This window comes from Penicillium subrubescens, assembly GCF_028828155.1.
Source record: "Penicillium subrubescens strain IBT 31985 chromosome Unknown utg000002l_segment0_segment0, whole genome shotgun sequence".
NCBI classification, from domain to species: domain Eukaryota; kingdom Fungi; phylum Ascomycota; class Eurotiomycetes; order Eurotiales; family Aspergillaceae; genus Penicillium; species Penicillium subrubescens.
Genome location: NW_026643152.1, coordinates 6,152,765 through 6,174,947, shown reverse-complemented (window position 1 = coordinate 6,174,947; position 22,183 = coordinate 6,152,765). Strand labels below are relative to the sequence as shown.

General features: G+C 51.7%; 10 protein-coding genes across 10 annotated transcripts; 6 read left to right on the top strand and 4 right to left on the bottom strand.

Moving 5' to 3' along the window:
- Nucleotides 1-131: 131 nt before the first annotated feature.
- On the top strand, nt 132-1,720 carry aspC (septin CDC12; the record flags this gene model as incomplete). Its single annotated transcript, XM_057149497.1, has 7 exons — nt 132-173; nt 251-264; nt 334-376; nt 436-598; nt 708-1,018; nt 1,087-1,595; nt 1,651-1,720. 7 exons carry the CDS (start codon nt 132-134, stop codon nt 1,718-1,720), a joined length of 1,152 nt encoding a protein of 383 aa, XP_057013151.1.
- A 483-nt stretch (nt 1,721-2,203) lies between these two features.
- On the top strand, nt 2,204-3,464 carry N7473_003556 (WD40 repeat domain-containing protein; the record flags this gene model as incomplete). Its single annotated transcript, XM_057149496.1, has 4 exons — nt 2,204-2,258; nt 2,320-2,664; nt 2,748-3,359; nt 3,442-3,464. 4 exons carry the CDS (start codon nt 2,204-2,206, stop codon nt 3,462-3,464), a joined length of 1,035 nt encoding a protein of 344 aa, XP_057013150.1.
- A 239-nt stretch (nt 3,465-3,703) lies between these two features.
- N7473_003555 (uncharacterized protein) lies at nt 3,704-4,638 on the top strand (the record flags this gene model as incomplete). The annotated part of the gene is made up of 2 exons (XM_057149495.1): nt 3,704-4,508; nt 4,595-4,638. 2 exons carry the CDS (start codon nt 3,704-3,706, stop codon nt 4,636-4,638), a joined length of 849 nt encoding a protein of 282 aa, XP_057013149.1.
- A 425-nt stretch (nt 4,639-5,063) lies between these two features.
- N7473_003554 (ACT domain-containing protein) lies at nt 5,064-7,045 on the bottom strand. Its single transcript, XM_057149494.1, has 3 exons — nt 6,899-7,045; nt 6,430-6,842; nt 5,064-6,350 (listed from the first exon to the last, which is right to left on the bottom strand). The coding sequence occupies exons 1-3, from the start codon at nt 6,941-6,943 to the stop codon at nt 5,324-5,326; spliced, it is 1,485 nt and encodes a 494-aa protein (XP_057013148.1). The 5' UTR covers nt 6,944-7,045; the 3' UTR covers nt 5,064-5,323.
- A 1,615-nt stretch (nt 7,046-8,660) lies between these two features.
- N7473_003553 (uncharacterized protein) lies at nt 8,661-8,882 on the bottom strand (the record flags this gene model as incomplete). Its single annotated transcript, XM_057149493.1, has 1 exon — nt 8,661-8,882. The coding sequence occupies one exon, from the start codon at nt 8,880-8,882 to the stop codon at nt 8,661-8,663; it is 222 nt and encodes a 73-aa protein (XP_057013147.1).
- Nucleotides 8,883-9,191: 309 nt separating this feature from the next.
- On the top strand, nt 9,192-11,972 carry abr1 (multicopper oxidase abr1; the record flags this gene model as incomplete). Its single annotated transcript, XM_057149492.1, has 6 exons — nt 9,192-9,527; nt 9,587-11,433; nt 11,485-11,574; nt 11,628-11,723; nt 11,781-11,858; nt 11,915-11,972. 6 exons carry the CDS (start codon nt 9,192-9,194, stop codon nt 11,970-11,972), a joined length of 2,505 nt encoding a protein of 834 aa, XP_057013146.1.
- Nucleotides 11,973-12,855: 883 nt separating this feature from the next.
- On the top strand, nt 12,856-14,389 carry ayg1 (heptaketide hydrolyase ayg1; the record flags this gene model as incomplete). Its single annotated transcript, XM_057149491.1, has 5 exons — nt 12,856-12,948; nt 13,047-13,121; nt 13,183-13,931; nt 14,015-14,147; nt 14,210-14,389. The coding sequence occupies 5 exons, from the start codon at nt 12,856-12,858 to the stop codon at nt 14,387-14,389; spliced, it is 1,230 nt and encodes a 409-aa protein (XP_057013145.1).
- Nucleotides 14,390-14,763: 374 nt separating this feature from the next.
- On the bottom strand, nt 14,764-16,628 carry N7473_003550 (SKIP/SNW domain-containing protein; the record flags this gene model as incomplete). Its single annotated transcript, XM_057149490.1, has 3 exons — nt 14,764-14,922; nt 14,986-16,413; nt 16,482-16,628. The coding sequence occupies 3 exons, from the start codon at nt 16,626-16,628 to the stop codon at nt 14,764-14,766; spliced, it is 1,734 nt and encodes a 577-aa protein (XP_057013144.1).
- A 490-nt stretch (nt 16,629-17,118) lies between these two features.
- Nucleotides 17,119-19,651, bottom strand: N7473_003549 (J domain-containing protein; the record flags this gene model as incomplete). The annotated part of the gene is made up of 4 exons (XM_057149489.1): nt 17,119-17,298; nt 17,360-18,676; nt 18,731-19,063; nt 19,145-19,651. The coding sequence occupies 4 exons, from the start codon at nt 19,649-19,651 to the stop codon at nt 17,119-17,121; spliced, it is 2,337 nt and encodes a 778-aa protein (XP_057013143.1).
- Nucleotides 19,652-20,478: 827 nt separating this feature from the next.
- On the top strand, nt 20,479-21,864 carry N7473_003548 (uncharacterized protein; the record flags this gene model as incomplete). The annotated part of the gene is made up of 1 exon (XM_057149488.1): nt 20,479-21,864. The coding sequence occupies one exon, from the start codon at nt 20,479-20,481 to the stop codon at nt 21,862-21,864; it is 1,386 nt and encodes a 461-aa protein (XP_057013142.1).
- Between the last annotated feature and the right edge of the window lie 319 nt (nt 21,865-22,183).

Genomic DNA, 22,183 nt, shown 5'->3' with positions numbered 1-22,183 from the left:
GCCTCTCCCCTTTTCCTCCAGGATCTCCGACCAATCTTTATACTCCAGTCCGGTCAATTCCTGAGGGGTCTCTTGTCGCTTTCTTCACATTTCCACCTTTCACATACCCACCCGACCCCCAACCACACACCATGTCCACAACGGAGACCGCCACTCCCATTGGCATTGCCAATGTAAGACCTGAGCTCCTTCCCCGTATCTCCGCGCGTTTTGATGATTTCGAGAGCTAATCATATGCTGCGTGTTCTAGCTCCCCAACCAGCGGTGTGTTCCCTACACGGAATTGACGATGAAAATGACTTGAAGGGCTAGCTTCTAATTGATGGTATCCAGACACAAGATTGTCGCGAAGCGGGGTGCGGCTTTCACAATTATGGTGTGTCTAAGCTTGGAATGTTCCGATCTGAGCCTCGACACTAATGACCCTGTTTGCAGGTTGCCGGAGAGTCGGGATTGGGAAAGACTACCTTCATCAACACCCTGTTCTCTACCACCATCAAAAACTATGCCGATCACAAGCGCCGCCACCAGAAGCAGGTTGACCGCACCGTTGAGATCGAGATCACCAAGGCCGAGCTGGAGGAGAAGTTCTTCAAAGGTGCGATAAGCCGGACCCTGAACAGTCGATAGGGATGGATGGGAGCTTTGTTTACATCCCATGTGTTGCTACCTACGGATTATTGACCGGGCTCGTTTTCCTCTCACAGTTCGCCTGACCGTTATTGATACTCCCGGCTTCGGTGACTACGTCAACAACCGCGACTCGTGGCAGCCCATTATCGAGTTCCTGGATGACCAGCACGAGTCATACATGCTCCAGGAGCAGCAGCCCCGCCGTACCGACAAGATTGACATGCGTGTGCACGCCTGCTTGTACTTTATCCGCCCCACTGGACACACCCTCAAGCCTCTCGATATCGAGGTCATGAAGCGCCTGAGCTCCCGTGTCAACCTGATCCCCGTCGTTGCCAAGGCCGACACCCTCAGCCACGCCGATCTGGCCAAGTACAAGGAGAGAGTGAGTCGGAAGCCATCCCGGAGGGTTGGTCAAACTCGATGGGCATCGTGAACTAACAAGACAACTAGATTCGCGCCGTTATCGAGGCCCAGGGCATTAAGATCTACACCCCTCCAGTTGAGGAGGATGATGAGCACGCTGCCACCCACGCCCGCAGCCTGATGGCTGCTATGCCCTTCGCCGTCATTGGTTCCGAGAAGGACGTCAAGGCCAACGATGGCCGTGTTGTCAAGGGTCGTCAATATGCCTGGGGTGTCGCCGAGGTGGAGAACGAGGACCACTGTGACTTCAAGAAGCTCCGTTCCATTTTGATCCGCACCCACATGCTGGATCTCATCCACACTACCGAGGAGTCTCACTACGAGGCCTACCGTGCCCAGCAGATGGAAACCCGCAAGTTTGGCGAGGCCCGACCCCGCAAGCTGGACAACCCCAAGTTCAAGGAGGAGGAGGAGAACCTGCGCAAGCGGTTCACCGAGCAGGTCAAGGTGGAGGAGAGCCGTTTCCGACAGTGGGAGCAGAAGCTCATCTCCGAGCGCGACCGACTCAACAAGGATCTCGAGGCCACTCACGCTGCGTATGTTTTGAATCTATCAAGTCCGTGTTTGATCGTATTTACTGACTTCTGGCAGCATCAAATCTCTCGAGCAAGAGATCGAAGGCCTGCAGGGCTCCGGCACCCGCAGCCACGGTCGTCGCTAGAATGGTGTTTCAAAAAGGGGGTAGGCACACTTGTGTTCACTCTCTCGTCGTTTCTTTTTCTTGAGTACCCAATGTCTTGCAATTCACGCGCTTCGGAGGGCGCACCTTTGCCTTGAAGGGCTGGTTCGTTTTGTTCTGTTATATCCATTTACCGCTGGTAGCTAGCGATGGTGTCTACATCCTTGATAATAACCCCTCCTGTATTCTGTAGCGCGGAAAATACAGAGTTAATCCTTTGGTCGAAATTTAGGTGTTTTTGTTTCAACTGGCTTTCCCTTGGACATAGAGTAGTAGGTAGAGTATGCTTTCCTGTGTAGTTCGTCATAATCGACTCTAGTGCTCTGGTTGTACGGAGTAGTTAAAAGTGGATTCTCGGGCCCCATTTCGCCGAACTCCAGGCCCGCGCATCATTCGCGTTCCACCAAAGCCTCAAAACGCTCTCCAACCTGCTCTGTTGCTTGTTGCGATCTTTCCCCAGCGGCCATGCCCCCGAAACCTTTTCCAACGCGGCATTTGCACACTCTCAAAACACATAATGGTACGTCTTGCAGCCCTCAACGTTTGAGCGATCAAATACTAACCGTTTCGTCTTGTACTAGGCGCGGTCAACGCGGTCACCTTCTCCAGCTCCCCTGGCACCTACGTCCTAACCGGCTCCTCGGACCGCGCTATTCACCTCTCGCGCGCTGTTCCGAGCAATGCGGAAAACTCTGCGACGCCGGTAGAAACAACTACCCCGATTCAGCGGTACGAGGCACACGGCTACTCAGTCCTTGACGTAGCCGTCGCTGCGGACAATGCGCGGTTTGCCAGTGTGGGAGGCGATCGGCAGGTCTTTTTATGGGATGTAGAGCAGGGAGGCACTACCAGGCGATGGACTGGTCATAACAGCAAAGTCGAGGCTGTGCAGTTTGCGGGAGAGGGTGATTCGGTGGTTGTTTCTGGTATGATCACTTGGTTTTAGGTCGCTGCGGCGGTTTCTCCTTCTCGGATTTCACCTTGCTAACGAAATTTCGTTCCAATTCAGGTAGTGCAGACACTACGATTAACCTGTGGGATACTCGGTCCAACGCCAACAAGCCTATCCAGACTCTTACCGAAGCGAGTGACACCGTCTCGTCTCTACATGCGAATATGTCTACGTACTCAATTGCCAGCGGGAGCTACGACGGGCATGCCCGGGTCTACGATGTTCGCATGGGCAAGACAACGGTCGACGTGCTGGCGCACCCTGTGACGAGTGTGCGGTGCTCGGCAGATGGCAATGCTCTATTGGCAACTACATTGGACAGTTATATCCGACTACTGGATCGCACAGACGGACAGCTCCTCGCAGCTTTCGGTGGACCATCTAAAAAGGATGAACCTCTTGTGCAGGCTATCTTCAACAAGCCCCGCCATACTTATCGCAACACCGAGTTGCGAGTACGATCTGTCTTTGCGCAGGGCGATGCAGTGGTTCTCAGTGGCAGCGAAGCTGCTCCCAAGGGAGATGGCGTTGCCTCTGGGGCTGCTGTTTTCGCGTGGGATATCTTGACTGGCAAGAATGTTGCTACAGTGCCAATGGGCGAAGATGTCAAGGCCGTGAGCTGCGTGGCGTGGAACGATAAGGGCTACTGGGCAGCTGGATGTGCGGACAGTAAGTGGCGTTTCAGTTTAATTTACTGCCTGGATGAATTCCATGGGTGTTGGACTCTCGCACTGACAATCGTCTTCCTCAGGTACGGTGAGGGTCTTTGGTTGAGCCAACGGCTGATCCTTCCCGCAGAACGTGGCTGCCCACGTCTCCACTCCACCTTCTTTCTTGAGAAATAACCTCACAGCTCGCAAGGCACGGACTCAAACATAATCTTGATTGTTGTCCCCGATTCCCCGATGCCTGATCCCCTTATAGATTACAGGCGATCTATAAAGTCTGCTATCCTTCAGGGGACAGACCCAGGTCTTAAGAGTTTTGGTCAGCTGCCCTAGCCAGACATCAACATGAAAGCGTCCACCGTTGCCTTTGCGGCGTCTGCCATAGTGACTGCCGTGGCTACAGACGTATCTATCGTCCGTCCAAATGAGCCTTTCCTGCCAAACAATGCGCTTCCCCCGTCGCACGCCACCTCCGACGGTGCCTCCATCGTCAAATTGTTCCCGAACCTTGGTCGTTCCACTACATGGAAGTTGATCTCGAAGACCAATTTTGAAGGCGACACTGGTGAACCAGAAGGTATGGTTCGTGTCAGTGACGACCGATACTTCATCTCTGCTGGACAATGGACTGTTCCGACCACCAAATATCCTCAGCCGATCAACGGTACCGACCGTACTCCCGGCGCCGGTTTCGCGCACACGCTCATCTACGATGGTCAGGGCAAACTAATTGCCAATGCCACTCTTACCAAGCCAGGAGATATTGAGTATCACACTGGTGGTATTGACTACGATGGCCGATATCTCTGGGCCACGCTGTCTCAGTACCGACCGAATTCGACCGCAACTATCGTCCAGATCGACCCCCTCACGCTCCAGAAGAAGGACATGTTCCGCACCAACGATCACAATGGAGGAATCGTGCATGATACTATCACCGGCGACCTCGTCACCTTGAACTGGGGTGGCCGTAATGCGACCACCTGGTCTCTGAAAGACTACCCGCATGGATTCACACCCTTGCCCGGTTTCAAAGCTCCCAAGTCTTCGGTGCCAGACCCTTCCTTCTTCATTGATTATCAGGATTGCAAGTTCCTTGGTCACTATGCGCTTCCTGAGGCCATGGCCGCCCGTGTCAGTGACCAGGGGAGTAAGAGACCTATCATGTTCTGTGGTGGAGTTGCTACCATCGGGTCATCGTTCCATCTGGGTGGTATTGCTTTGGTTGATCTCCAGACGATGCTGCCGCTGTGGGAAGTTCCAATTGCGATGACCAGTGATCTTGGGGCATCGGTGACGCAGAACCCAATTGACATTGCAGTTGTGGATGGAAAGCTGAGAATTTACTGTCTTCCTGATCAGCACAACTCTACGCTCTATGTTTACGAGGCAGCCTAAATCTGGGCTGGGGCTAATCGCACGATATCCTGTACTTTCGCACGGCTTTAAACGATAGACTATAAAGGAAACCTTAGCTATTAATAAAGGCAGTTCAAGAGCCATTTAAAAGATCTCTCGCAAAAGATAATGTTAAGGCATACATATTCACATACTAAATCAGTTTCTCTGGTCTGGATGCCGACGATCCAATCTGAGCTATAGTGTATCGTACGAAGCACAAGTTGTCGTGCGTTTAGCCTCAGTCTAAATCTGTATTGAATACTTGCTACTCGAAATAAAAGACTTAAAAGTAGATATTTTTGCATTCCAATTACGAGTTCCTTGCCGGAGATCTGTCGTATTATCACGTAACCGTCATAAAAATCAGCATAGCAACAAAATTGCCTTTAAGAATCAACGCCGGGGCTCAGAGTAAACAGACATTAGAATCATGTACTCGTACAGGCAATGCCCAGAAATGTCAAATCGCTTTTTTTTGGTCCAGCTTTCCTCTCTTTTTCATTCAAACCACAGAATGCCAGGATAGGGAGGGGAATTCGCAGGAGAAAGGACACACTCTCAACCTCAAATCTGTTCAGAAACCTCGACGGTTTCCTCCAGACCAAGTCCAACTTCAGTACTTTCAGACCCCACCTCCTCCGCAGGCGAATCCGAATCCTGCTGCACCTTCTCCGCATCAAGAGCCTCAATCGCCCTCTGTAGTTCATCCTCACCCACGATAATAGTTCCCGCGCGCGCGGTACTCAAGAAACTAATCTCGACTGCATCCGCCGACGGATCCAGGTCAGGTTTGAGGTGATGTGTTGACGGGGCTAGCTGGTGCTGACTCGACGACTTTTTATCACTGAGTGACAACCGGGTCCCGAATGTATCGAAGAGTTTGGGAACGGAGCCGATGACACTTCTACCACTACCGTGGCTGCCGACAGGGAGCGTGTTCGTGTCGTCGATTGGAACCGTTCGTGAGGAGGAGGGGGAGCTATGCGTGGCTTCGGCGAGTCGGCCCGCCACGCCACAGACGATACCCGATGCTTCGAGTGGTAGATCACGTAGATCTAGCATGATGGGCACGAGATAGTCACCCTGTGCACCGAGAAGTAGACCCGAACCATCTTCATCATTTGAATGTCGTGAGAAGCGCGGAAGCAACCGCTTCTCCAGCAGCAAGGATGCAGCTGGATCCAGCGCTGCAAGGGTCAATGACAAAAAGCGCGGTTCATCGACAAGAAGTACCGTCGCTAGTGCGTCCCGCAAAATAGACATGGAACTTTCCTGTCGATGGTACTGGTGGTGCGCTGCGCACTGGACGAGACGGAGAGTATCGTCTACGACGGGAATGATCTGGCGTTTGCGGAGGTTGGCGAATGTGCGTGTTTGTAGTTCTGCAACTGTTGATGGTGGTGGTGTGACTGGGGGTACTGATGTGTCGCTGAGTTTTCTTTCTCCTGGTGGACTGAGCGGGTTGACGAATGCTGTGTTTGCATTTTCAAATTGGAAGCCTCGGCTTTCGAGGGTGGAGATTACGCTTGATTTGCTGCGGAGGGGGACGAGGATGTAGTCTGAAAAGTAGGTTGTAATGAAGAAGATTGAACTGGGATAGGTGTTAGTATATAGCTTTGTCTGTAGGTAGTGTGTAGAGATATTTCGAGGGTAGATAGATTGAAACGCACATTCCTGCCATGGCCAACGGACTGGTCAGTTCTAGGACTCGCTTGCCAGCTTCTAGACCCTGGCCTAGAACTTGCATGGCGATGTAGTCATTGTCACTGACATCCACGCGGGACCGCAGCGAAGCATCAACCTGGTTGAGTTGATTGATGAAAGGATCAAAGTACTTTTCAACCAGTCGTCGCGGGCAAATCACCGAGACTTCCACGGGAGTGATAGAGACGTTCAGGAATGCAGGCGCTCGGTACTCCGCGGCACTGGGGTCAGAGATAGACTCGAAATCGTCGAGCTCGTCCTCCTCATCTTTATTGGTATCTTCCAAGGGAGCGATCTCATCAAAGATAAGTCTCAGGACTGCTTTGAAGAAATAGGGATACAGCTCCAGAGGGATATGGACCAGGACTAGATGCTCCTCCTGAGATATATGTTAAGAGTGATGATAGATATATATCGCGGGTATGAATGACTCACCAGGAATTGTACCTGGGCATCGATCATGGTCATGGACTGGTCCATTATTTGTGGTAGATGTGCAAATAGACACGTTCACGTCCACTTCCACGTTGTTTGAGAAGAGGACTGATGTTGAATATGGCCGGATGTTCAAAGGACTTGTAGTACAGAGGATAATGATGAATAGCAAGATGGCGTGACTGCAGGATCAGCATATGCAGTGCTTCAGGGATTTCACACTGATATTTGCAGCGATTGTGTTCTGTTCAATCCAGATGTGACTGAACTGGCACAGTGGTTGACAGCGATGCAGCTCTATTACGCCATTTCCGGGATGTGGTATGGCGACAGAGCTGGGATGCGGGATGGCGTCAGTGGGAATTGGGAGCACGAAGAGGGAAGAATGGAGGGAGTACTGTCGTGAAGCTATGAAATGAGTCAAATTCGGGAAGATGGGACCGAAGATAGTGAGTGGATTACTTGTTAGCTTCTTTTTGATCTCTTTTCTTTTCTCTTTTTCTTGTTAAAATCTGGGGGTGGCAGTGGACAAGAAAAAGAGGAAAAGAAGCAAAGAAAAGGGACCAGAGTCACGTTGTTCCCCCCAAAAAAGACTAATTCCAACCTCTGACTACTTACCATTCCTCTTCTTGTCTTTTCTCGACCTCATCCTTTATCATAACCCCCCTGGTTACCCAATCTGTTCATGCAACCGTTTATCTCACCAATCTGACTAAAAAATCCACCAAGACTCGACTAAAGTCACTAAAATGGCACCGTTCCACCCCACTTTGCATCTTCGCCCACTTTGCTTATCGCAGGCCCCGCGCTAGGCGCTGCTCCCGGGGCCGCACGGACTTCATGTCGTGCATTTGGTACCTGAACACCTGAACACCTGAACAACTTTGCCAACTCGGTGGCGGTGCGGGGAATCCCTGTGACTTTTATAAAACAAAGACATCGCCAGGTGTTTGTTCCTCTCAGAGCTTGCAGCAAAGGAATCAATCCGGGGGCCCAAGAGCTTCTAGCTTCTGCATCGCACCAATGGGAGCGCCTGGATAATATCAATCAGTGTGGCCCCCGCGTTAGTCCACAGTCCACACGACACGATCGACCGGCACGGGCGCCGGGTTTGACCTGCCGGGGGAAGATATATACTAACTTCCCTAACCCTGGGCCTGCGCACTCCCTAGAGGGCAATGGGTGGTTACCGCGGGCATCTCCTATCGTCGTCCTATCGCTGGTGGTTTACCCGTCCAAATACTCTACGGTCGGGCAGCAGGTCACCCCACTTGGACTCCTGCGTCTGTCCACGCCGCTGGCCAGCGCGCAAATCTTAACGGTGCCTCGGCCAAATGATGGTCCCCCGATAAGAGGTTCTCGCCCGTATATTGCCGCCGAGTGGAGTCTTGGTCAGAGGGAACTCGTGGGAGTGTCTTTGGAGTCGTTGCCCACCATATCCTAATGATCCTGCCGATGGGTACGACATGAATTTATGTCATTGGAAATACTTCGGGCCTACATAATGGCCTTGTTCCTACAAAATGCATTGCCCGTTGGCGAGGCCTTCTGAAATAATATGCCTGCCATGATCCAGCCAGCATCATATATCCAGCACCAATGAATGTGTTGCGAATGCCTGGGTTCCTCGAATTTGAATGGAATCCCGTAGACTCCATTTTCTTCATTCATCATCTGAAATTAACCACGCAGCTTTCAATCAAGGGAAATACTCCATGTTCAGGAACAGTCTACTCTATTTCCTCAACAGTCCGCTTCTTGTTTACACTTTACCGAGCTGGTCGGCCCGGTATGCGCCCCTTGCGTGAGAGTCCCGATTCGTCGCCGAGTCGGGCGATTCATCGACATGCCAGCCCCCGAGAATGCTTCGGCACACAACAAAGCCTTCGGATAGGCAGCGCCTGAAGGACACGCTGCCTGTGAGGTTACCTTTGTTTTCCTGTTCCTTGAATGACGGCACCGCATTTAGCATTGCGGAAGACATGGCTACTGATATTCAGGGACCAACAACATTTCCCCCTAGCGCAGATCAATATTATGCTCCATGTTAAAATACGGCCCTCCCCTGCCCATGGAGCTGGAGATTCTTCGAACAACATCGCAGTGGACGACCTGCGCCGACCTTCGTTTTTTGTCGACAACCACAATCGTTTCTTCTATATTTAATTCTTAATTTATAGTTTCGGCTGATCTAACATTGATCCCTCGGCTACCTCTCTACTCGGAAGATTTAGCTATCTATCTGAATCTGGAGATAGTCGATTGTCACTCGTTCGTTAGATCAACTGCCGTCATGGCCAAGTTGAATTTCCTTCTTTTGGCTGGCTTCGCCGCCAAGTTGGCTGCAGCCAAGGATGTCTATCTCGATTGGAACGTTACCTGGGTCAATGCCTCCCCGGATGGATATCAACGGCCCGTCATTGGTATCAACAACCAATGGCCCTGCCCACAGGTTGATGTCGAGTTTGGCGACCGAGTCATTGTGGATGTATACAATGGACTGGGAAATCAGTCGACGGGCATTCACTGGCACGGTTTCCATCAATACCACACCGGTGTCATGGACGGTTCTACCTCTGTGACTCAATGTCCTATCCCTCCGGGCCAGCACATGCAATATCACTTCGATGTGAGTGGAAACTCGGAAAACACAAGGCATTGATACACCTGCTAAACGAATATGAATAGGCTAACCAAACTGGAACTTATTGGTATCACTCGCACAACATGGGCCAATACCCGGATGGATTCCGTGGTGCCTTCATCGTTCACGACCCCAAGCCGCCATTCCAATACGATGACGAGTTCACCATTACTCTCAGTGACTGGTACCACCGCGAAATGGCCGATCTCCTCCACGAATACCAATCGCAGGAGAACTTGGAAGCCTTCGGTGGTAACGAGCCAGTCCCCAACTCAGCTTTGATCAATGACTCCACCAACACCAAGATCAAGGTTGAGCCCAACAAGACCTACCTTGTGCACATTATCTGTGTTGGCAACTGGCCCGGTCACACCTGGGTTCTGGACGGCCACGAGATGACTGTCGTCGAGGTTGACGGCGTGTACATCGAGCCCTATGTTACTGGCAACAAGATGCTCCGTGTTGCTCCTGGTCAGCGCACCAGTGTCCTCATCCACACCAAGCCCGATACTAGCAAGAACTTTGCTATCTGGGATACCATGGATATCAACATGATGTTCATCTACGAGAACCGGACTATTCCTGCCAACTACAACCCCAACGTCACTGCTTGGCTGGTATATGACGAGGCAAAGCCCTTGCCCCCTCCACCTGTTCTGTACGAGTTCGACTTTGCGGACGATGTTGATTTCGTTCCTCTTGACAAGGAACCTCTGCTCCAGCCCGTCAACAAGCAGATTATCATCGACACTTTCACCACGGAGATTGATGGTATCCGGCGCTTCACCATTAACAACAAGACATACATCCCTCAGGATGTGCCCACCCTGTACACTGCCAACACCATTGGCAAGGATCTGGCGTCAAACCCAGCGGTCTACGGCCAAGTCAACCCCTTCGTGGTGAACTACGGCGACATCGTCGAGATCGTCATCAACAACCACCACAACAACCTGCACCCATGGCATCTGCACGGCCACGAGTTCCAAGTGCTCCAGCGGACGGCTGTGGATGGGGGCTACTTCACCGGTGCCTACCAGAACGTCTCGCAAACTCCCGTCCGCCGTGATACGATAATGGTCCAGAACCATGGCCACGCTGTGCTGCGCTTCCGCGCGAACAACCCCGGCGTCTGGTTGCTGCACTGCCACGTTGAATGGCACGTCGAGGCTGGTCTTGTCGCTACAATCATCGAAGCTCCCGAGACATTCCCGGAGTCACAGGATGCTCCTCCTCAGAGCCACTATGATGTTTGTGCAGCTTATCCCGATCCTACCAACGGTAATGCCGCTGGAAAACAGGGTCTGGATCTGTCCGGCGCCCACACTGAGATTGAGACTGATACGTACGGCGCTATGTATAACCACAAGGGTGGTGCTCCCGCTGCTCCGTCTTCAGCTGCCCCTGCTCCCTCGCCCTCTGCTCCTGCATCTGAGCCTGAGAAGCCTAAGACTACTTCCTCGGCGCCGCCTCCACCTGCAGCCACTGCGCCCGGGCATACTCAGGCACCGCCTCCTGCACAGCCCCCGGCTCCCACGCCCACTCATACTCGCCCGCCTCCTCACCAACAGCCTGCTCCTGAGGCCCCGGCTCCGGAAGCTCCTAGTCAGCCAGCTCCGGAAACTGCCCAGCAGCCCGCTCCTCAGGCCCCGGCTCCGGAAGCTCCTAGTCAGCCAGCCCCGGAAACTGCCCAGCAGCCCGCTCCTCAAGCTCCTGCTGCCCAAGAACCTGCTCCGCAAGCACCTGCTGCCCAACAGCCAGCTCCCCAGGAGCCCGCTCAATTGACGCCTGACTACCCTGAGTACCCTGTCGGGGGTGTGCCAGTCTACCCTGTGCCTCTCGCACCACCGCCGCAGGACGAGCCAATCTACGTGCACCAGCACGAGAGCAAGTAAGTTGATGTAATATCATCTCTGAAGAAGTAAACTAACCGTTCTATTAGCGGTCCCTGGCCTAAGCCTCACACAAACGAGGGCCATGCCCAAGTTGGAGATGGCCCAGATGCTGACTATGCTCACTCTGAGGATACCAAGTACGCATCCATCCCCGAGATCAGTCATTAAACACCAGCTAACTCTTACCAAGGGGTCCATGGCCCAACCCTCACAGCGACGAGTCCCACGCCCAAATCGGCGATGGTCCCGACGGACAGCCCATCGTTGCCCACAACGAGGATACCAAGTGAGTTTCAAACCGGATTGTCCATCTATCTACAACTGATACTAATTCTTCATCAAGGGGCCTCTGGCCTACCCCCTACGAAAACAACGGCTACGTCAAGGACGGCGACTACATCATCAAGACTCACGACAATGGGTACGTCATATTCACTTCCTACTAGCAGAGACTCCGCTAACCCTTTCGCCTTTCAGTCCCAATGATCTCCCCAAGGGATACGAGTATTGGCAGGGGTATGAGCACCAACAGTAAAAAGACTGCATTTGCATTTTTCTTTTCTATTCATTTCAAAGAGCTTGTATATTAGCTTCACTTTCTCCCCTTGATGTTATGGGTCTTTTGGGTTTCAGCCTACTTAGAGCAAGATTTGGCGTCGATTAGCCTTTAAAATGAAAACTTTTATTCATGCTCTAATCCTCTATCGCTTGCTAATATCATAGTCCCAATGTTTCTAGAGCTAATAACTTGTCATTCGAGGGAAATTAGTTCCATTGCTTGCTGAAAAAGATTCGCGAATGGTGTTAATCTACTAGACAGTTGTGTTCTGGATGCTATACCTAATGGGTGAGAGAGGCAAGCTCAAAAGGCTGATTATTTTTTTGATTTGACAAATCTTCCAGTTTACTTCCCTCTGCGTTCCTAATCTGAAGCCCCCAAAACATCCAAAAGCCGTGGTACATTCCAGGATCGACAGATATCCACCTGACATAACCCAACCACCCTGCGCAATCCAGGAACAGGCCCGGATTCGGAAATGGACACCTTCAATTGATTCACGCATTTCGCCCCCAGACTGTACGATTCCTGATTCTGACTGGCTAGTTAATCCACCAAGCTATGTTGCTCCGTCTGACACTTTTGCGTTGCCCGCACCCGATATGAATCTTCTCGCGGGTAGGTCTTCTACTTGCTGTTTTCGTACACATCTGCATCGGCTTTGTAGGTTTGTAGACCTAATCCGGACTGTTCTGTTCTCAGCTGTGTTCATCGAAATTGTAAAGCAGATATAGTTAAAAGAGCGTTTGGCAGTTCAAAATGGATTATTTTACGTTGGATTTATTTTCCTTCAACTCTTACCAGACAGACGGACACATTGAAGCAGTATCATCAACATCAACATCAACATCTATTCACAATGACGCCTTGGATGCTTGGAGACAAATTTGACACTGTCTACCCACACAAGGGCTCGATCAAGGCTCTGTGGGAGACCAAGTGGAAGTTTTGTGTATGTTCCATATCACAACCTTATGATACATCAAGATCTATCATCTATTTTCAGCCCAAGACTTGTTGTGAATGCTAACCAATTTTATTCGCAAACAGTGCTCGAAATCAATCTATCCATTCCACGATGGCTCCATTGAGGACTTTGAGCCAATCTTCGAGAAACTCATTGCTGTAAGTCCTCCGTTTCACTGCACTTCAAATCCAGTCCGCAAGTCCTAACATCCACCTCTAGGAAAACATCAACGACGCCTTCTCAGACGCCTACACAAACGCCTTCCTTCTCATCGCCTCTGCCCTCGAAGAACAAGCCACCGAAGCCCTAAACTACGGCCACCCCGACCGTGCCTCAGACCTCTACCGCCGCGCCGCTGTAGTCCTCCGCATCTCCCGCTTCCCCTACGTCAGCCACACAAGCCGCCCAGAAACATCCCTGAAACGGCTCGCCTTCGATCGCCAAAAGAAAGTCTACCTCGCCGCAGCATCCCTCTGGAAACCACCCCTCAAGGAAGAAATCATCCCCCACAAACATGCATCCGGCGCAGACGGATCCTCTATCCCATTGTACATCCGTCTGCCGGAGGAAGCCTCGTCGTCGAACCGCGTCCCCGTCGTACTTATCATGACCGGGCTGGACGGGTATAGACCCGATAACAGCCAGCGGACGCATGAGATTCTGGCTCGGGGCTGGGCGACTGTTATCGTTGAGATTCCTGGTACGGCGGATTGTCCGGCTGAGGCTGCGGATCCAGAGTCGCCGGATCGTTTGTGGGATAGTGTGCTTGAGTACATGGCGACGATGCCGGAGCTGGACATGAGTCGTGTGGCGGTTTGGGGCTTGAGTGCTGGTGGCTTTTATGCTATTCGGGCGGCTTGTACGCATCGCCAGATGTTGGTGGGTTGTGTGGCTCATGGGCCGGGGTCGCATCATTTCTTGGGGAAGGAGTGGTTGAGTAAAGTTAATGATCATGAGTATCCGTTTACGTGAGTATTTCCAAGAGAGAGAGAGAGAGAGAGAAACAAGGGATGGGGTCATTTGGACAGGGCTAATATGTGAGGTATACTAGTATCACCGACTGCTGGGCTGAGAAGTATGGCTACTCCACCACGAAGGAGTTTGAGGAGAATGCTCAGAAGAAGTTCTCTCTCATCGAGACGGGTGTCATGGACCAGCCTAACTGTCGACTCCTGTTGCTGAATGTATGTGTTTCTCTCGAACTTAAGGATGATGTTGCTTTCTGATACTAATGTTTCGGGTTTAGGGCGTTGATGACGGCGTTGTGCCCATTGAGGACTCGCTGATCCTGTTCAACCACGGTGGTCCAAAGGAAGGACGATTCTTCGAGGGTATGGTGCACATGGGATACCCCCATAGTCTGCCAGTCGCATACAAGTGGCTGGAGGATGTGCTATCGCCTAACCGGACGGAGGTGAAGAATTAGATGGAAGAGACCCCAACTGTCCAGAGTGCAGTAACGCCTTTGATATTCGTTCTATAGCTTTTCGTTAATCCAGACTGAAATACACTTTCTCTACACTATCAACACTTACAACATGACCAAGAACTAGTAGATGAGCCCGTAAAAGGAGTAGATATGTGATTGATTTCACCCATAGATGTAAGGTACATTCGTGACTTTTATCGAAATCAACCCCTGTTGAATCGCTCGAAGTTTTGGTGCATAAGTAAACGAAATGGTGGATATTGATTGCACTGCCTGAACGCCCACAATGCAGAGAAGAAACCCTTGACCTAGGGGCATGCCACCGAATGCCCCGAACACGTATTATACTGCACAAAATAGTCTTAATTCGCTTAGTCGTCATCAACGCGAGCGCGCTTTGAGCCTCGGTCGTCGCCCTCGGCCTCTTGGATGCCATAGCGCTTTTGACCAGAAGTCACATCGGCAATCATGCTGTCAATACCAAAGGGATCGGCGGTGTCCTTTTCAAATTGGACAGGGCCTTGTCGTTCCTATAGGAAGAAATCACGCAATTAGCAAGAGCAGCTTCATATATTTATCAGAATATAACATACCTCGGCATCAGCAGCACCCTTGAAGCCCTCCTTCGCTCGTCCAAGAACTTCAAAGCGATTGGTCTTCTGAAGCTTGCCCATCTCAGCCTCGCCACCTTCCTCATCATCAGCGTCAAGCTGAGCACGGGGGCGGTAGATGCTGTTGATGGCGTCCTGCGCGGCAAACAGCGGCTTATCGTAGGGGTTATCCTCATTGAAACCAGCATTCATACCGCTGGTCTGGTTGAACAGTCGCGAGTCCCACATGGACTCGGAGCTCTGAGTAGGCTTCGCCAGACCCAAAGCAACCTTCTCGGAAATATCACGGTTCTGCTCACGGGCCATAGCCTGGATGCGGCGCTCTGTACCCATGCGAGACTGGCGCAGTTGCCGCTCATTTTCTTGTCGTCGCTCGCGACGCTGTTGCTCACGTTCCCGGGCTTCTTCATCCTCGCTGGGGCTACCGGCCCTGGAGGAGTAAGGGGACACACTGCGACTGACACTGCGAGAGCGAGAACGCGCCACGGAGTCACGGCGACTGGGGCCGGCACGCGCCTCGCGGGCCTTCTGGGCGAGCTGTCGGAGGTGTTCCTCCTTTTGAGCCTTCTCCTTTTCGGCCAGCTTCTGTTGCATCTGAGCTCGGAGCTGCACCTCCTCACGGGCGTGACGATCGGCTGTGAACAATGCTTCGGCAAACTGGGCGAACTTGTCGTTGATAGAGACGTCCTGCAATCCACGGCCATCTGCAGCCAAACGCTTATCCAAGGGAACAGTGTAACCCTTGGGATTCTTCCAGTTCGATACGGGCGGGGGAATCTTCCAAGCTTCTTGGTCCTCCGCAGTAAGCTTCCGTGGCGGCGAGTGCATAACAGGAGGCGGGGGCGACGGCGGTCCACGGGGAATCTTCTTGTGTTTGAACTTCGGCGGCTCCAAAGGATCTTGCTGGCGCTCGACAATCTTCATAATACGGTCATTCTTCTTCGAATTATCTCCCATCTGGTTCGCTGGCGTGTATCGGACAAAAGTCGGCTCTGCTCGTCGGCCGCCTCGGACGTTCTTGGGCTTCTGCGCTTGCACGGCTCCTTCCACCAGGCTGGCAAGTGCATTCTTGGTCTTTTCCATCTGAGCCTGAACTTCCTCCTCGGACGGCCTATCGAGGGAGATCTCTCCCATATCCACCCGCTGTCGGAGCGGAATCAAATCCTTGAACGAGGCATGGACAATGCGGTTATCGCCGTGGCCACGGCGCGCAATGGCATCATACTTGACTTTGCCCTCCGCGTCGACCTGTACAGCAAGCGCATTTGACGTCGAAGATGTTCCTTTCCGGCCCATGTCGAGGGGGTACTGTGCGACTAGAATCTCGGGGAACGCGCCGCCGTCACCAAAATCTTCGGGGGCGCGTGGTCGCCATCCTGTCCGGTTACCGTAGGGGGGAGGTCCGACTCTCTGTTGAGTGAGAAATTTCAGTCAGTACTTGAGTTGAAGTAGCAAGGAGGTCCGAATAGGAAGCTTACCCGTAGGACGACCTGCGTTTCATCGAGCTGGTCGGCGCCCACTACACGCGGACCACGAGGTTGCGCATGCTGTGGCAACTCCTCCTCCTCACCGGTGTACTTGGGTTTTGGAAGAGACTTGAAAAGTCCCGATGCAATAGAAGCCATGGTGAGACTTGTTCCCAATGTGAGAGGTGCCAAGTCGAAAGTAGTGAAAGAGAGGTGGCTGTCGACATGCGCCTAGCTTTTGCGGATTTGCGCAAGTGGTGTGCTTGGAACGCTCTACACCAAGACTATCCACTATCAAGCTCAGTCACGTGATGGCATCGAAGTATCAAAGTTGACATCCTTCAGGGGTTGCTGATGGAAATATGGGACTGAAATAATAGAAACTGGCTTTTGCAGGTATATGATGGCCTTTACGGAATTTGATCTATCAGTCCAGGGTTGAAAAAGGTCAGAATCAGAGGTAGGAAAGTCATGGAGGAAGAGTACAGCTTAAAAGGCAATCTTGATATTCTCCAACGCCAGGATAAGCGAGTAGAAACAAGATTTTATCACATAGCTGGAATATCTATTGAGATGGATGATGCAGTAATATTACAGAAAGGGGGGGATAGGAGGCATGGTAGGGAGATTGTCGGCAAGAGCTCCAAAGCTACTCAGTAGCCAACGGATTGAATTGTTCCGATTCAGGGCACATGTGGGCGCGCTGTGGCAAGATAATACCCTCTTTGTCGCCAATTTCCACAAAGTGGGAACGGTTCTGGAAACTGTACCAAATCTTCAGGCGCTTTTTCAACAGTGGTGCTGGGTCGTGGAAACCGATTATTTGATGCTGAAAAAGGATCGAGTCAGTATGATTTTGTTTAGATATGAAAGATCAAGGCTTTGCTTACTTTGACGGTCTTCGCACCGATAACCAGCTGACCACGGTCAACAAGATTAGCTACCGGGAAGAACACATCCGTCGTGCGAGGCTCTTCGAAGCCAGGCTTGGGCTTGCGATCTGTTGGTGGCCAGTATCCATACTCGGCCCGGTCAATCACCAAGCCATCTTGTTCGTACTCGCGTAGCTGCCGCCTCCGAACCTGGTCTATCATCAACTGGATGGCCTGTTCACTTTCCGCACGCTTCTGGGGAACCAGCTTCTTTAGCAGGTTGTGACAACGAGCAGCCGCTTCGCGACGTCGCTTTCTGTCACGCGGTCGGACATAGCCAAACTCTATAGCAAGATAGCTAGCCCAAGTGAAGATGCTTGCCAAAATAGCAGCATCATGGGTAGCCTCATCCTTAGAGCAGATCACGATAGGCAAGTTGAGGCCCTGTCCAAGTCGGGTCCAACCAATCGTCATCAAGATACCCTGGTTTGCGAAGCCAATACCAATACCCATCTTGGTAAATTCACCAACCCGGCGAGTCCCTTTGATGCTCCATACAAATGAGAGATTGGGGCTGACCGTACTGGCGACTTCTAGACGAACAGCTCGGGCATCCTCCATCTTCGCCATGGGGGCATAGCCCTCATCGCTCCATTCCGACTTCAATGGGTCATCAGCCGGTGTCCCTGAGAACAAATTCCGTGAATATGTGAGACTCAGACCGCCTCCTCCGGGATTGACTTGGACAAAGGTCTGCCAGGACTCGGCGGCACGATCTGTCTCCTGCTTCTTCCGGAGGTGTCGGCGCAATTCAGCTTCTTCGGGCTCTACATCATCATCGTCATCCATTGAAACAACATTCCGGGGTTGATTTGGTAAGGAGATCAGGCCAAGTTGGAGGCTGCTGAGATCGCCAGCGGATGCATACATGTCCTCCAAAGTCATCCCACGGAAAAATAAATGATCAAGCAGTAAGTTTGGATAATACCAGAGGCCACTTGACCAAGCACAGAATGCAAGCTTCCGTGGGGCCACTTCCTTTGTGACATGCACTTCTAATGAAGGCGGAGACTCCAAGAGGGAGCGCATGAACGTGGTTTTTGTAGTAACCTGGAATGGCTTGATCCCGGGAATCGGCTGGAAAGCCCGAGCAACAGTTGTCCTCAAAAGTGGAACAGGCAAGATCTCGGCTTCCACCAGGACAGTTGAATCTCTCAAAGTAGAGAATACTCGATTATTCCAGAGACCTTTGGTACCGATCAATTCCCGGACATTTGGGGTTACGGTGGCGCCCAGACTTATGTTATTGGCGATCAGAACTGGAGGCAAGGGAATCTAAAATTGATTAGCATGGAAGGAGAATTTTATACGAGGAAGCGTGGGACTTACATTCAGATCTTCCTCTTCTCCATCGGCCCACTGAGCCTTTGCTTGCTGCGTGCGATAAATGATGTTGCCAGCGATTCCCGCATTGAATCTCAAATGCAAAGGATCTTCTACTTCTTCTTCCACGATGCCTGCATCCTCGCTTTCTTTCCGCTGATCCTGCACCTCCTCTTCCTTCGCTTTCCCTCCAAAGCTGGGCAAGCTTAAAGGAGTCTCAAATGAATACTTGGCAGCATAAGACACCGGAATGACCGTATCAGGAATCTGAACAGTCACATCGTCGTCTTCATGAACTCGAATAGTCGAATCTGCATTGAGTCCAAGGGTGATGGAGCCCTATAACAGTACGAAAGAGATCAGCAAATGTCCCTAGCCTACTATATCGAGGCACAGGGCCCAGTGGAGCGGAGCACCTACCCGACTGTCGACCATTTCCTGTACAGCTTTACGTTCGCGCTTTTTCATAGTCTTTGTGAACCAGCGACGGAACTCCTCCGGCGTCATAGCCTTCACGCCCACTTGCTGCTTCTCAGCGTCCCCTCCCGCACCCATTGCACCCCCACGGCCCCATTCTCTTGTCACACCTTCGGCTCCAAGTAAATCATACACGACGCGCTTCTTGGGATCAATCAGGGTATCATATGCAGTTTGGATGCGCTGGAAATGTTGCTCGGCGGACTCTTGTAAATGCGACGGTTGCTTGTCGGGGTGAAACATCAAGGACAGGTTGCGGTATGCGGATCGAATTTCGGCATCGGTAGGAGGAGGCTTCTGCGCAAGACCGAGTAGGGAATAGTAGTCGAGCTCGTCGGGGTACTCGGTGGCCGTGCCAAACTCGCCGTCGAGTCCATCGTCATCCTCCAGGTGCGCACCGAAGGCCCGGGCCGCGGCCGCGGCGGCGGTAGGTTCAGTAGACTCGGACATGGAGGGCTGGCTGTTTGCTCAGTCTGGAGGCCTAAATGCGACGAGAACCCATGGTCTTGAGCCCAACAGCGACGGGCAGTGGATTGTGTTCAAAGCAAAAGCTGGGGTGAGATGCTAACGGAGAAACTTTCCTTGAGCTCCGCTGGCTCCGCTTTGAAGTCAGGCTCCGCCGGAAGGGATAAGTCTGGTTATTTTGGGACTGCCAGGGCTTGAAATATCGAAGATGGGTGTTTTCAAAGCAAAAGAAGTCATTGTTTATCCATCTGTAGATGGTTTTGCGATCGAGCAAGAGCTACTATATGCATCCATCAAGCAAATACTTGCGGAGGGCCAACTCAGCGCCAAGTCTGGAGCGCCTGAAGAAACGCGGGGCATTAAACTGGAATTAGCCCGATTGTGAAGGTCCTTTGTAACCTAACAAAGAAACCGCTGACAAGACAATCGAAATCGAATTCCTTGAAGTAGTTCAATCCAGTATCGAGTAGGCTGAGACAGACTCAGATTGCAGGTTGTCCCGGTCAAAATTTCATCGAGATCCAGCTGGACAGGGCTTCTAAGGCCACGATCGCGATACATCAACTGGAACAAGCGGGAGGCTGCAGGAACAATTCTATTGTCCAGCTCATCTCCACAGCGACCAATAAAAGCAAACTCACCACAACACCTCGTGAATCCAATCCAAAGCGGGTCTCTGGTCTCTGGCCTGTGGTGGGACTGCGGAGAAGAGCAAAAGAGCCGCATGTCAGCCCGCAAGTGACTGACTGACCCCTTAAGGCCTAATCTTTCCCAGGCAGCCACCACAACTCTTCTTCCTCAGAGCACTCACCATGGCGGATCCTACCAGCCCTGCCCCTGCGGGCAAAAACCCACCAGTATACCGAATCAACCTCTCACTGCCTCCATCGGAACGCTATGTCGAGCTGGCAAAGCTGTACCGAGACAAGATGCGTGCCCTACGCGGCATGTTCGATGAGCTGGTCCACGGCATTTCACCCAAAATCCCCCTCAAAGGAGTCCACTGGCTAGCCCGACTATCTATGCGCAAGCTGTACACAGAAGAAGAAACAGACGAGCTTCGAGGAATCAGTCGCGTGACGGATATCGACATGTACCTCCTCATCAGTCTAAACACGGTACTGGACCTGCTCATGGGCTGTACTAGTGGTGGTGTACGCACCAAAAGCGCATCGGGGACTCAAATGCTTCATTTCCGAACTCTTGACTGGGGGATGGATCCGCTACGCGAGTTGATTGTGCAGTTGGAGTTTGTACGGGATGACAACCCGGACAAAGTGCTTGCTACGAGTATCACGTACGTGGGCTACGTCGGCGTGCTTACAGGCGTGAGAAAAGATCTGAGCATGTCACTCAATTTCCGCCCTGTGCATGATGAATCGCGGAACCTGGCTTTCTACACGAATCATCTGCTCGTGTTGCTGGGAATCCGGCAATCTATTTCATCATTGATGCGAGAATGTCTTTTCTCGTTTCCCGATGAGCCAAAGCCAAAGAAGAGAGAGGAATCTCTGTCAACACTGGATAAAATCGTTGCACATGTTCCCAGTATGCCAACCACGGCAGTATACTTGATTTTCAGCGACGGCATCAAAACGGTGATCATGGAGAAAGACCATGGTACCGCTGTAGTCCGCTCATCAAATTCATTCATCGTCACTACAAACCACGACCAGGAACCTGGCGCGGCATCCCCGAAAGCTATCGCTAATGAGAAGCGGAAGAACCACATTGGCCTGTCACTCGCATCATCCGAGGCCCAAGTTATGGTCGATCTCATCGAAGACAGCAAGGAAAGACGCGACTGCATTCAAGCCCGGTGGGACGAGAGTGTGCAAAAGACTATCCAAGCCAAGAAGGCCGCTATGAAACAGGTCCCGGAATACATCGATAATCCTGATCAGCCACAGGGCAGTCGTTCATCGCTGCGTCTGCGGAAGAAACGAGAGGCAGAGGCCGAGGAGGCCGAACGACAACGCAAGTCGATGCAGGACTCTCTGGATGAAGAAGATGTGGCTGTCACCGCAAAGGAAGTTATGAATTGGCTTACGACTCACCCAGTCTTGAACGAGGAAACGCATTACGCGACTATCTTGGACCCGTCGAAGGGTAAAGTGACTTGGGTACGTCAATATGATCCAAGTGAATGGCAAGAAGTGAATGAAAACGCCAATGATTCGGACGTGATCGTCTTGTAATTTCAACATTAACAAAGAAGCATTACTCATTTTCAAACCTTCGCATCAAAAATCCAAACCCGATCAAGCTTTTTCTCTTTGTTCCGGTAGATAATGTACAGACAACAAGCGATCACACGGCTCGCTCGGAATAGAATGAAAATGACAAAAAAAAGCGACAACACAGGAGAAGCAGATATTATAGTACATGGGTAGATGAAAACTGGATCTTCCCACCGGTACAGAATAACTAGAAGCAGTCAAACCGCCATCATCGACATCGATACCATCAAATCGTAAAAAGGACAATCAAGAATCGTAAGGAAATCGAACTAGGATG

Excerpts from the sequence above, each read along its gene's own strand:
- N7473_003554 (XM_057149494.1), bottom strand. The coding sequence starts at position 6,943 with ATGGACCAGTCCATGACCATGATCGATGCCCAGGTACAATTCCTG. Across the intron at positions 6,843-6,898 it reads ATGCCCAGGTACAATTCCTG|GAGGAGCATCTAGTCCTGGT; the intron begins GTGAGTCATTCA and ends CATATATCTCAG. Across the intron at positions 6,351-6,429 it reads CCGTTGGCCATGGCAGGAAT|TTCAATCTTCTTCATTACAA; the intron begins GTGCGTTTCAAT and ends CACCTATCCCAG.